Source organism: Cebus imitator, unplaced genomic scaffold (genome assembly GCF_001604975.1).
Source record: "Cebus imitator isolate Cc_AM_T3 unplaced genomic scaffold, Cebus_imitator-1.0 Scaffold19, whole genome shotgun sequence".
In the NCBI taxonomy this organism is placed as follows: Eukaryota; Metazoa; Chordata; class Mammalia; order Primates; family Cebidae; genus Cebus; species Cebus imitator.
This window is the reverse complement of record NW_016107334.1, coordinates 9,868,919-9,882,162: the sequence shown is the minus strand read 5'-3', so window position 1 is coordinate 9,882,162 and position 13,244 is coordinate 9,868,919. Positions and strand designations below refer to the sequence as shown.

Here is a 13,244-nt window from a genome sequence, read left to right as displayed (position 1 = left end):
TATATCTGTAAGCATGAGCGCACGCGCGCGCACGCGCACACACACACACACACACACACACACACACACCCCACCCCCACCCCATCTACCCCCTGGCTTCCAAACAAAACACCCTATTTTCCACCTTTCTTTGTAAGGAATTTACATGAAAAAGATGCCTTTTATAAAAGTGACTTGGCCTTGGGGGAAGTTATTTAAAGAATGCAAACTTGGAGAGTGAAACTTACTTTTTGCCTTTTGGAAAAAAAAAAGAGAAGGCCATTATGTTTCAAGGATGTTGGATTTATGCAGCTGTGGAAAACTTCACCTGGCTGGGAGTTCTTCTGCACATGTGGAGCCATCGTTTGCAGTTAAAAAGGTGATTTTTCTATAAACGGATCTTTTGCTTTTGTTAAAGAAAAGAAAAGTGGTCAGAAAGTAATTTTCTTGGACCTGACGATTTCATTGGAAAGTGTGGTGTTTGCAAGTGCATGTGTTCAAACTTGTGCTACACCTGAAAACCTACTGTCAGCTCGCTGCTTCGCTTGGGTTTCTTTTCACACGCTGATTCTGAATCTGTTAAGCCCTGTCCTCAGTTCTTAGATGTGGGCATTCGGTTGTTGAGAAATCTATGATACACTTTGCTACTCTAATTCCCATCACAGGACACCCTATTGACTGGTTTTTGTTAAATGGTGACTCTGAATATAGGCCAACTTTCCTGTCTGTGGCAGTGTTCTGTAGTGTGGAAGTGCATATTCAATATCCTGATACTTCTATGGTGAAACAAAGTCAGTCCTTAGTTACATACCTGGGAGGAGTCTTTAAAGCTTGAATGAAATACAGGCAGTAGTTAAGACCTGACCCTCTCTATGTCAGTTTGTGGAAAGCTGGAGCCATGCCAGATATTTCTAACAGAGGGATTTAACACAGGGACTTGGTTACGTCAATGTCAGTGTCTGCACGAGCAAAGGGGGAAGCTGATGTAGCCTAGGAGATAGGTATCATTCTAAGGCTGGAGAAAGAAAAAGTGAATTTTCAGGATTGAACGTGAGGGAGGGGCCTGTGGGGCTGTGGCTTAGACCTCTGAGGGGACAGAGCATGGAGGGGAGTATACCCAAGTTGGTGCCCGATGGTTGTACCTCTGAGGGAGCATGGGGAGGCTGGGTCCTTTATTACCCCAAGAGTTGGAGGCTGGAACCATAGTTGTCCAGTATGGTGGCCCCTACTGAGCTGAAAACACAAGGAGCCCTATTTCCCTACCTCCTGCCTTTCATTCTCCTCTGGTGCCCGCTATTGACAGAGCTCAGCAGGAAGCCAGCTGGCAAGGTGGTCTGGGAAATACATTAATAGTTAGGCTCCCAGCCCCAGGGCCATAGAGCAGGGTGCAGAAGTGGGGCTGGGAGACAAGAGGCAGAACGGGAAATGGGGACCTTTCTGTTGAGTAAAACCTTCAAGGGCACCCAGTTGAGGCCTGGGTGAATATCTAGGGCTCCCGATCACCAGCCTGAAGATACTTTTATTATACTCTATGCTTTTTATTTTAAGAAGGTCAATGACACAAGACAGTTGGGCATGCAGGAGAGTCCACATGTCTTACTTTTTTCATCCTGCAGCAGTGGTGACTTTGTTGTCCTGGAAAGCCACTGGCGTGGTTGGGGGCAGAGGACAGAGGGGCAGAGGCTGAGACACAGAAAGCCCAGTTGTGGCAGCAGTTGGTCTCTCTCCCAAGGAGGAGGACTTACGCACTCTGCTTTCCACCTTGGTAAAAGACATTTCATTCTTACAGTGAGTTTTTCAGCCCCGTCAGATCTTTCTTATAATGGCTGTTTCATCTTTTAGCTCCTGTATCATTTTGTATTCCTTAGATTGGGTTTCAACTTTCTCCTGAATCCCAATGATCTTTGTTCTTATCCATATTCTGAATTCTGTGTCTGTGATTTCAGCCTGGTTAAGAACCGTTAAGAACCAACTAGTGTGGTCATTTGGAGATGAGACACTCTGGCTTTTTGAGTTGCCAGAGTTTTTACACTGTATTTTGCTCATCTACATGGGCTGATGTTCCTTTAGTCTTTGAAGTTTGGATAGGTTTTTTTGATGCCCTTGGGCATTTGATTGTGGTATAAGTTGAGCTCTTTTGACTGGTTCTATTCTAGAAGATTTCAGAGGGCCAAGGCTCTGCTCAGCACCCGTGGGCTCTGTGCTTTAACTCTGGGGTGCTGGTAGGGATTTCCCAGCTTCGTTTTCTGGTCCCCTGCAGTTAGTAACCTGATGCACTGGAGGGGCTGAAGTGTTCCTGGTCTGGTGGCCCCAACACTGACATGGGGTGCTGGCCGCAGCACTTGATAGGAGGGAGCTGGGGAAGTGGGACCTGCGCTTGCCCACATGTGCCAGCAGCCATGGTGGTGTGTCAGGCTGCCTGTGCCGCAGCAGCGGTGGAGTCCCAGTGGAGGTGGGGAGGGCGGTGGGATGTGCCCTGCCATCAGCGCTAGGGCAGCAGGGTGCACATGCACATTGGTGTTTTGTGGGGAAGGGAGGTGAAGTCTGCCGATACGCGTGTGCCAGCTAGGCAGTGAGAGGGATCCGTGGGTGGGCAAGTGCTGACAATGTGGTGGGGGAGGCTGCTGGTCTGCTGGAGCTCTCCACAGGTTAGCTGCAGTCTGCCCTTGGAGGAGCTATGATTGCCCCCCCTCCCCCCCCCGGAAGCACCCTGTTTGGGCATCAAAGGCTGTGCTGGAAGCTGGTGTGACCATGCTGGGGCCTAGGAGATGCTGGCACATGGTGGGTGGCGCTCAGATCAGACTGTCCTCATCCTGTGGGCAAGACCACCCGGCTCTGTGCAGGCCCAGCAGTCTCCCAAGGGCTAAAGCCACCTAGAAGATCTTGGTGGGACTTGGGGGATGGGCATCCCTGGCCGTGCTCCACTGTGCATGTTCCCACACCAAACCCGCTGGGCTCCACACCGGCTGGAGTCCTGCCCCTGTCACCTCTCAGCAGCTCTCCCTGCCAGCTCACGCATACGTGCAGGTGGCGGGGTCTCCTGCAGCTAGGATTTCAGAGGTCTGTGGCAAGAGCAGGCTGCTCCTTGCCTATTTAGCTCACCCCTTCCTTGGAAATGGCATTGGTAGAATTCAAGATGCAAGGATTCTTGTGCAGCAGAAGTAAAGGAATTCCGAGAGGGGTTGTGGTTTTGAATTTTCATGCCAAATATTTTTTTATCAACGTATTGTTTTTTCCCTAATATATACCTGGATACTGTATCCTTTCTAAACTAAAGGAGTATCTGTCCCATACAGAGCTTTGATAATCTGCAGTTGAGATATTTGGTTTTTTAGTTTTCAAAGTAGATGAGTTAACTACGATGACGGTTTATATATTTGCTCAACACTTTCCGCAGATTCCAGACTTTCAGAGTAAGTTATAATTTGAAGATTCTAAAAGTATGTTTCTGTCTTTTTCTCTTCCTCATCTTGTTCCAGAAGGATTTGAGGTATCTTACATAAATACATAAAATTTTCTTTTCTAATGGATAACCGAGGCAAAGGGAAAGTAGATGTAAGAAAAACAATATGAAGCCAGAGATTGAAAATCTTCCAAGTCAGTACCAACTCCAGCAAAGTACTGGCGAAAGAAACTGCTGGGCTTGACTTCAAGAATGTTCCCTGGTGTCTGTGACAACAGGAGAAGGCCTGAGGCCTGACATGGCTGCGATGTCCTCATCAGCAGGACATCGAGAGCCACCCTCCATTCCCACAGCAGCTGGAGACAGCTGGTCACGCGCAGAGCTTGGAGCGCTCCCCGGCTGGCCACACGCCCGCCCACCTGCACTTCAACCTCTCTGGTGAGGTCAGAATCCAGCACGTGTGTTGTTCTGAAATTAGTGTTTTTCTTCTTCTTTTTGAAGATGCTATCATCTGTGAATATTGGCATCCGTGCAACATTATCAAGCATATTTTTGCAGTGTAGGGAATTAAAGGTAGAAGTTTATTAGGGTTCTTTTCTCCCTGTAGGAAAAGGAATGATCGTCAAAAATAATGGCTGTGGGTCTCTGCTGGGGGAGTTGTTGAGATCAGGGAGGGAGGAGAAGGCTAAGTTGCCCCCTAACCTCCCACCCCCCCGCCCCCCAATCCTGCCATTCTCACTTGCCAGCACCCCAGGAAGGACGCCTGCATTGGAAGGGAATGCAAGTCCACGGTCTCTGGTCTGCAGTTGCAAAATCCAGGGGTTTCCACACTCGTTTTGTCGAAAGTCCTGCCCTGCACTGACATGAGGCTATTGAGCGAGTATCATTATTCACTCCTTTACCCACTGCATGCATTTGTTAAGTGAGCAATTATTTCCCACCACCTGTGTGCTAGGGAATGGAGGAAAGGAAAGGAGCAAATGACAGTCATTAGTGGAAGCCTGTGTAAGCCACAGCGCCCCTGACCGTGGGGTTTACCTGTTACGTAGTATTCTGGGCATGTGTCAGCTCACAGTGTGTCATTCTTTACAGCACCCTTTTAGGTTAGTTCTGCAAGGCCTAATTGGGAGGGGGGTACAGGTCTTCTTAGTTTTTGTTTGTAAACTTGAAATACACATACCCAGTACAGGACTTTTTATTTTTTCATACAGAGTCTTGCTCTGTCGCCCAGGCTGGAGTGCAGTGGCGTGATCTCGGCTCACTGCAACCTCTGCCGCCCGGGTTCAAGCAGTTGTCCTTGCCTCAGCCTCCTGAGTGGCTGGGATTATAGGCATGTACCACCATTTTTGTTTGTAAATTATGACCCACATCTCAGATTATTTAATAATCCAGTAGGGACCTCTTATCCGTGGTTTTACTTTCCATAGTTTCATTTACTTGTGGTCAACCAGGGATCAAAAATTGGTGAGTACAGTACAATAAGATACTTTGAGAGCGAGACTCATTCAGATAACATTTACTACAGTGTGTTGTTACAATTCTATTAGTTACTGTTGTTAATTTCTTACTATGCCTAACTTATACGTGACGCAGCACCACATTTACGTATGCAGAGGACATGACACGGCACAGGAGATGTAGGGCTCGGTAGTGTCTGCGGTTTCAGGCATTCCCTGGGGGTGTTGGAACATATCCCCTACAGATACGGATGGTCTGCTGTATCCACTGTAGGTCCTGGAATGCTTGGGTCACTTTATGAAGCCGATTGGTGCATATGTAGCCTGCGTGTAGCAGAGATGTGTCCATAGAGGCTACTGCTAACATAGAATCAATCGCTATCAAATGAAAGAACAGCCTTCCTGTTTACATTCAGATTCTGAAAATGCATGCTGTTCATATCAACCTCTTGTGTCAGTCAGCGGTGTTTCCATGTACAAAGACTATGGCAGCTTTGGACCTGTAGGTGTGAGCTTTTTAATAACAAGAGCTGTTTATCAAAGTAACATTTTACAGGGATATAGGCTATCTAAAGACTCAATGGAGAATTACACATTTACTACTAAACCTACCGATAACCCTGCTACTACTCTAGTAGGCTGGAAAAATCAACTACCACTACTAATGCTACTAAGATTTCCTTCTGATTGTGTGTTTTTTTAAGAAAGCATAGTGTGTTTATGCCTGCCAACATTTATGGCTCCTTGTTCCTGAGTCTGAGAAGAGTTACTGGGATGCCGGCCCCCAGGGGAGCCCTGTCTCCTCTGCCCAGCTTCCTTGGTCCAGTTATCCTCCCTGGCTGTGGCCTTTCAGACCCTTGCCCACTGGGTCCACGCCTCCTTTCCTTTACATGCTTGCGTGGCTCTCCATGCTCCTCTGAAGTGGGGTGGGTTTTCTCTTCTGGCCCCTCGACCCCATTGGCCTCCCCGGCTGTGGAGGGTGTTGGGTGTGGCCCCCCCCATCTGGCCTCATAGCTCTTGCCCGTCTGTTGGGTCAGCTCCGCCCCGCGTGAGCGAACTCGGCATCCACACGATGGTGGAGATCGTGGGGTGCTGGCGCCCTTAGGCCTGTTGAGACTGGCCAGTCTCTTGGACAGGCTCGGCAGAAGCCTTTTGGCTGCATGCTTTTAGAAGTCAGTAAGCCAAGGACCGTGCAAATATCTCATTGTTTTCTAGAAAAGAAACCGAAGCGCAGCAGGGCTTCCCAAGACTGGCGGGAGCGGAGGAACGCCATCCAACTCACCAGCGAGCACACGGTGGAGACCCTGGTGGTGGCCGATGCCGACATGGTGCAGTACCACGGGGCTGAGGCCGCCCAGAGGTTCATCCTGACCGTCATGAACATGGTGAGTCCAGAGCCGGGGACCTGAGGCGGGGTGGGGTGCTCTATTTTCTCCTTAATGAGAGATCTGGAAGTGGAGGCTGTGTCCTCATCTCCTCAAGTGAGGAGGATGCTGGGCTAGGGGATAGGAGAACGTAGCCTGGTGCTTCCCAGGCATCGAGGAGGGCAGGTACCTGGGGGGCATCCTGATGGGAGTGCGCCTGCCCCCGGCTCCACACTGGAGTAGTGTGGAAGTGCCCAGATCTGCTCAGTGACGGGACCACCTGTTACTGGAAGGCTTCCCAAAAGCTGTGCTGTGGTTTCGGACATCCCCTGGGGGTGCTGGAACATATCCCTACAGATACGGAGGGTCTGTGTGTCTACTTTTGGTCTGGAATGCTTGGGTCACTTTATGAAGCCAGTTGGTGCATATGTAGACTGTGTGTAGCAGAGATGTGTCCGTCTAGGCTACTGCTAACATGGAAATCGCTATCAAATGAAAGAACAGCCTCCTGTCTGTATTCAGATTCCGAAAATACATGCTGTTCGTATCAACCTGCTGTGTGGGTCAGAGGTGTTTCCTCTCCGAGGGGCATTCAAAGTCATGTGAGTCCCAGACCCCGCTCCAAGGAGTCCATAGTCTAGCAGGAGGGACAAAGTCCAACCTCTCTGGATAAAAGAGCTTACCGTGCGCCGAGAGGCGCCGGCGAGAAGTGTGGAGAGAGCTTGCCTAGTTGAGGGCACCAAGGAAGGAGTCGCGATGCCCACGTCTGTCTGTGTCCAATTTGTCAGAGGGGATGGAGGGAAACCTTTAGTTGGGGACGGGTGGGTGGTGAGGCTGGGCCCCTCGAATGTTAGACTCTGAAGGACCTTCAAGGGCATCCTAGCTTTACCCATCCACTCATTTCCCCAAGTGTTCTTGAGGACCAAGTCATTTGACCTGGCTGGAGTGGGGAGCCATGAGAGTGTGGGAGATGTGGACAGGGCAGGATAACGGGGGAGGGTCAGGGGCTCTTCCCTGAGAAGTGGGACCCCTAAAGGGAAAGGAAATGTGCCAAGGCTGATGTTAGGAAGAACAGGCCAGCAACCGCGTGCAGGGTGGATTGGAATGGGAAGCAGTGTCGTGGAGCATTGGGGCTGGAGCGTGTGTGGAAGAGGGTTGGAGTGGGAACGGAGGAGGGGCTGGGGTGAGACGAAGGGCCTGCAGGAACTGGTGACTGGCAGGATGTGAGGGATGGAAGAGGGGGTGAGAGAAATCCAGGCTCCAGTATCCAGGCTTCAGGCTGGGCCTCTGGGCGGGTGGCAGAGCCATTGGCTGAGAAAAGATGAGCAATGAGTTTGGGGCCACAGCGAAGAGTTTCCATTCTGGACAAGCGAGGACATCAGGACAGAAGTCTTGGTGGAAAAGAAGGAGCTGAGGCTTTTCAGCCCACAGCTGGCAGCTGAAGTCAGGGGGTGACCGCACTGCCTGGCTGACAGGTGTCAGTGAGTAAAAAGCGGATCCCTGACAGCCCGCAGAGCAGCAGCCCTGGGGGGACAGGGCAGGACCTGGGAGGAGGTTGTCCTGACGAAGGGGTGACAGGTGCAGGAGACTGGCCAGCGGTGCCAGACGGAACGGCGTTGGGGAGCGTTGCGGTAGACGCTGGATGAGGACAAACCGAGAAGGGAATGGGAAATGAGAAGTGGGAACCGCACTTGCCGATCTCGGCTGACGGAGAGGAGACCGCCGCCGGGTCAGGTGGAATCTGGGTCGAAGGGAACTTTGCAGAGGGAGAGCAGTACCGAGGTTCGGAGTGTGAGGCTTAGCCTCAGGCCCAGGCCGGACTCCTGCCCAGCTGCTCATGGCAGAGACCGTCTCTCAGCTGCTTCTCTGCAGCGGGCCGGGGATTTGGCTCTGGTCGTCGTGAGTGCTCGGTGCCTGGCTACAGACGGTCATGCCGTTCATGGAAGGGGGCGAGGCACGAGGACAGGGCAAGCTTAAACCTTGTCGTGGGTACAGTGGGGAGTGACCCAGGGCCTGAGTTTTCGGGGGGAACAGCAGCAGTGGGTTGTGTTGTGGGAGAGGGAGACGGCGTGCCTGTCCCTGGAACCTGTAGCTGCAGCCAAGGTCTTGAGGTCTAGGGTGGGTGCAGAGCCAGGCCCCAGGCACCCGTGTCTGCCTGGTGTGATGAGCTCTGGAGCTCAGGGGTGAGTGCTGGGGAGGGGTTGCCTCTGGCAGGAAGCCCAAGGGAGGGGCTCAGCGTGCTGGGGGGTAGCGGAGGGCTGCAGTCCTGGTGGCTGACAGGGTCTGCAGGTGGCTCTTGGAGCATGTGTGGAGGTTACGTTGCTGAGAGGGACCTCTAGGTTTCAGAGGTGGACTGGGTGGGGCTGTGGATGGAAAAGGACACGGAAGCCGGATGAACCCCCAGTGTACCATTCCCGCTGGGATCTCAGCTCTCGCGGTTGAGTAGCTGGGGCTGTGGTGGCTGGGAGGCCTGGCAGCACATGGCGGCCTGGATGGAGGATACCAGCACTGAGTCTCCCCTTGTGGGGATGGGACCCCACAGCCTGTTTCCCAGAGGCCGAAGGAGGCCCAAGAGCAGGGAGGCTCAGGGATACTGCCCGGGTCACACAGGAAGTCACTGGCAGGGCTGTGACCACCATGTCCAGCTTTTCCCCTAAGCAGCCACAGGGAAATCAGTGTTGACCCCAATCCTGGGCCCAGTGGGTGTGGGGACCCCCACGACAATCCCGCTTGTTGTGAGGACAAATCTCTGGTACTCTGTCCTCTATTTTGTTGAAGACTTTCCAGGACTGGCTTTGGGACGTGTCTCTGTTTGTACGGAGCTCCCTCTGTCTCGTCCAGGCCCCTCACCCCTGCTGTGTCCTGAAGCAAGACTGCTTTGGTGGTGCTCAGAGAGCAGAGGCCTCATGTTGAGCTGAGACCCACGTGTTTCCTTACAAGCCAGGCTCTAATGCAGGGCACGCTTGCCAGTCAGGCCCCCGGGACCCTGGGCCAGGGTTCTGCTTTCTGACAAGGCCTCAGCGGGCATGTGAGGGTGCCAGGCTGCTCCCACCCCTCCGTCAGAGTCATCAACTCTGGAATTTCCATTAACTTAAAAAAATGCTTTTGGCACGTTTCTATTTTTTTTTTTTTTTTAATTGTGGTAAAATACGTATGTCATGTAAAATTCACCATTGGAATCATTTTCATGTGTTCCAGCTAGTGGCCTAAAGCACATTCATCTTGTCGTGCGACCGTCACCACCATCTACCTTCAGAACTTTTTCACGGTCTCCAAATCAGAAACTTCCTACCCATTCAACACTGTCTCCCCGTCTCCCTCTCCCCCAGCTCCTGCCAGCCTCCATTTTCTCTGTCTGTATGGCTTTGATGACTCTAGATACCTTCTGGCAGTGGAATCATGCAGTATTTATCCTTTTGTGGACAGACGGCTCATTTCACTCAGCATGATGTCCACAAAGTTCATCCATGTTGTGGCTTGTGTCAGGATTGCTACCTTTTTGAGGATGAGTATTATCCCATTGCACGGACGTGCACCACGTTTTGCTTCTCCATTCATCCATCAGTGGATGCCTGGGCTGTTTCCACCTTTTGCTGTTAGGACTAACGCAGCCGTGAATGTGGGTGTGCAAATTTCTGTTCAAGTCCCTGCTTTCAGTTCTTTTGGGCATATACCTGGAAATGGAATTGCTTTGGTTAACTTTTGATGGTGCTCATTTCTGAGAAATAGTTCTTCATGAGCACAAGCCCAGGTCTCCCCGGTGGCCGGTTAATGATGGGCTGCCTTGCCCGGAGCATGCCGGAGAGGAGGCTGAAGGGACTGGGCTCTGCAGCAGACCCTTTCATCTGCAGATGATTTTCTCTCTCTGTCTTTTTTTAATTATCCAGGGCACAAGTGCAGGGAATAAACATTCATTACAACAGCTAAGGCAGTAATAAGGCAGAGCTTCTGCTTTGATATTTGCTTTCATAATTTATCATCCAGGCAGGGGTGGCTCTTTTACTCCAGGGAGGGAGTGGGGAGGGATGGGGTTGGTACACGGAGATGGGCCCTCCCACCCTGCACCCCTCGTGGGCTATAAACACTGAGGGGCTCTGTTTCTTGATTTTGATTGAACACCCTTCACCCCCTTCAGCAGCTTCTACTAAGACAGCAGAGGCTTAAGAGCCGGGGGCCGAGGGCAGACCTGGGGCCAACATGTGAGGTTTGGATTGAGATGTTTCCTGATGAGGCCTGCCTAATAAGGGCGAACCCGCTGTGAGAAGGGCCGGGTGTGGTGACACTGAGCCCTTCTGTCATCTGTACTTGGGGTTTCCGGGTCCTTTTGATCCACAACAGAAGACAAATGGAAGCAGAGTCCTGAGACCTCTCCCACGGGTGGGCTGACACGGCAGCAGCCCTTTCTTGCCATGCTAGCCCTGGCCCACCATTCGGTAAATTGAAAAACAAGTTCCGTTCAGACATGACACCTTGTTTCAACAAGACCGCCTCCACCGGCCCCTCCCTTCCTCAATCCCGCAAATCCTAGTTGAGGAAATCCAAAGAATTCTCTCCTGCCTGTGGCTGTTTTAGAAATGGTTTTCTGTTAGCAAGTGAGATACCCTTTAAGCCGGGAGGAAGGGAAAGGCTTGTGGCTGGGCCAGGAGGCCTGTCATTAGAGGAGCCCCCCACAGCAGAGAGGAGAAGGTGGTGCCAGCAAGCCCATCTGTTTCCCTCCAGAGCATGTTTTCTGTGGGGCTGTGGGATGGGAGTGGCTCTGTCTCCTTAACCCCTCCGGGTTTGGAAGGAAACCTGCTGGAGTTGGTTGCCACCTTCATTCCAACACATTTCTCTCTGGGTTGTGGGAAATAGCACAGAGACCCTCCCGCCTGGGTCTGTGTCGTAAGAGGCCTGGCTCACCCGTGTGTGCTGCCCTGACTGCCAAGGCAGAACCCAGACAAGCCCCTGTCCCCAAGGCAGACCAGGGGCCAGCAGTGCCTCAGAGAGCTGATAACGTGGCCAGAGCTGGGAGAATGTGGCATCAAGTGTTTGCTCCAGATTTTTATAGCTTCTCACGGTTTTGATAGATTAGTGTCAACCACCAGCCCCAAGGGAAGACACGAATGGCTTCGATGTACCAGCCATCCCAGACAGCACAAAGGTGCCTTCACGTTACTACCTTCTCACACCTGGTGGACTTTGTCATTCCCATTTTACAGAGAAGGAAGTAGAAGCTTGGGGAGATGACACAGCCAGGGTGCAGAGCCTGTGAGTACTCAGTAGGGCAAGGACTCCAGCTCAGGACCTAGGGACCCCACTTCACGTTGTCGAAGGTGACAAGCATGTCTGGAACCCATTATTTCTTTCTGTCTCCACTCTGGACTGACTGCCATGATTTCTGGCCTTGACAGCTGCTGGAGCTTCCTTGCCAGGCTCCTCACTTCTGTTTTCTTCTATCTTGAATCCTTGCTACCTAATAACCAACAGGGTCCTCTTCCAGCAGAATTGGAGTGTTGTCACTAGGCAGCATTGAGCCCGTCTGTCGTTTCCCCTTGCATTGGATGGGGAAGTCTGCCCTCCCCCCACCTTTCATGTGGCCCTTCAGCCTGCATGGCCAGGGCCCACCTGGTTTTCCTGGCCCTCATTCTTTTTGCCATCTCAACAATGACTTTTACCACGCAGCCCAAGCTTGACTTGCTGTGTTTGTCAGGAATGCTTTGCTTACATGCCTTGTAGAACGAGTTCCTCTACCTTTTAGAACTCTGTGCAAATGTCCCTTCAGAGGGTCCCTCGTTGATCCCTCTGTTGAGGGCCACCCTGTTTTCCTCTGTAGAAGCCTGCTTTGTACTCGGTAGTCCTTATCTGAATTTACAATTCCATATTTATTTGCTTTTAAAAAAACATTCTGCTTCAGAGGCTTTTAATGCCATTGAAGTTAAGCTGGTGTAGAGTCAGATTAGAGTGTTATAACTTTAATCCTAATTAAATATAATCCCTTTACTAACCCCAAAGAAAATAACTAGAGAATATACACAATAGAAAATTAAAAAAGGGAATTAAAAGTTTCACTACAAAAAAAAACACTATACACACACACACACACACACACACACACAGAGAGAGAGAGAGAGAGAGAGAGAGAGAAAATCAGCTAAACACAAAAGAAGTCAGTAATGAAGGAAATGAGGAACAAAGCTATTATAAGGCATATAGGGAACCAATAACAAAATGTAGAAGTCAGTCCCTCCTTATCAGTAATTACTTAAAGTGTAAATTAATTAGACTTCAGCCACAGAAATTGACAGCAGAATGAATTTTTCTTTTAAATCATAGATCCAACTATATGAGGTCTACAAGAGACTTACTTTAGATCCAGACACAAAAAGGTTGAAAGTGAAAGGATAGAAAAAGAAATTTCATGCTAATTGTAACCAAAAGAGATCAGGAGTAACTAACATCAGACAAAACACACTTTAAATCGAAAAGCCACAAGAGACAGAGAGGGACGTTACATATTAATAAATGTGCAATATAGCAAGAAGCTATAGCAGTTATAAGTATTTACACATCTGGTAACAGATCATCAAAATATATGAAATAAAATTGATAGAATCGAAGAGAGAAATACAGTTGTACAGTAATAGTTGGAGACTTCAACCCCCACTCTGATTAGTTGATAGAACAGCCAGACTGAGGATAAGGAAATAGAAGACGTAACGCAATAAATCAACTGGATCTAGCAGACATACACAGAACATTATAAGCAACAACAGACTTTTTTTTTCTCAAGGAACATGGAACATTCTGCAGGACAGACCATGTGTTAGGTCACAAATTAAGTCTCATGAGATTGAAAAGATTCATATTATGCAATGTACTATCACTGACCACAGTGGGGTAAAGTTAGAAATCAATAACAGAAGGAAAAGTAGAAAACTCACAAATTCATAGACATTAAACTACATACTACTAAATAACCAATGAGTCAAAGAAGAAATCACAAGAGACATTAGAAAATACTTAGAGACAAGGGAAAACAAAAACACAACATGTCAAAACTTA

At 50.0% G+C, this 13,244-nt stretch overlaps 1 protein-coding gene across 1 annotated transcript in view; it reads left to right on the top strand.

Moving 5' to 3' along the window:
- ADAMTS17 (ADAM metallopeptidase with thrombospondin type 1 motif 17) overlaps positions 1-13,244 on the top strand; it is a 331,102-nt gene that overhangs the window by 43,673 nt on the left and 274,185 nt on the right. Inside the window, exon 4 of the mRNA XM_017518719.2 lies at positions 6,055-6,224. Within this exon, the coding sequence (XP_017374208.1) occupies positions 6,055-6,224 (170 nt within the window). The remainder of the gene's footprint in view (positions 1-6,054; positions 6,225-13,244) is intronic.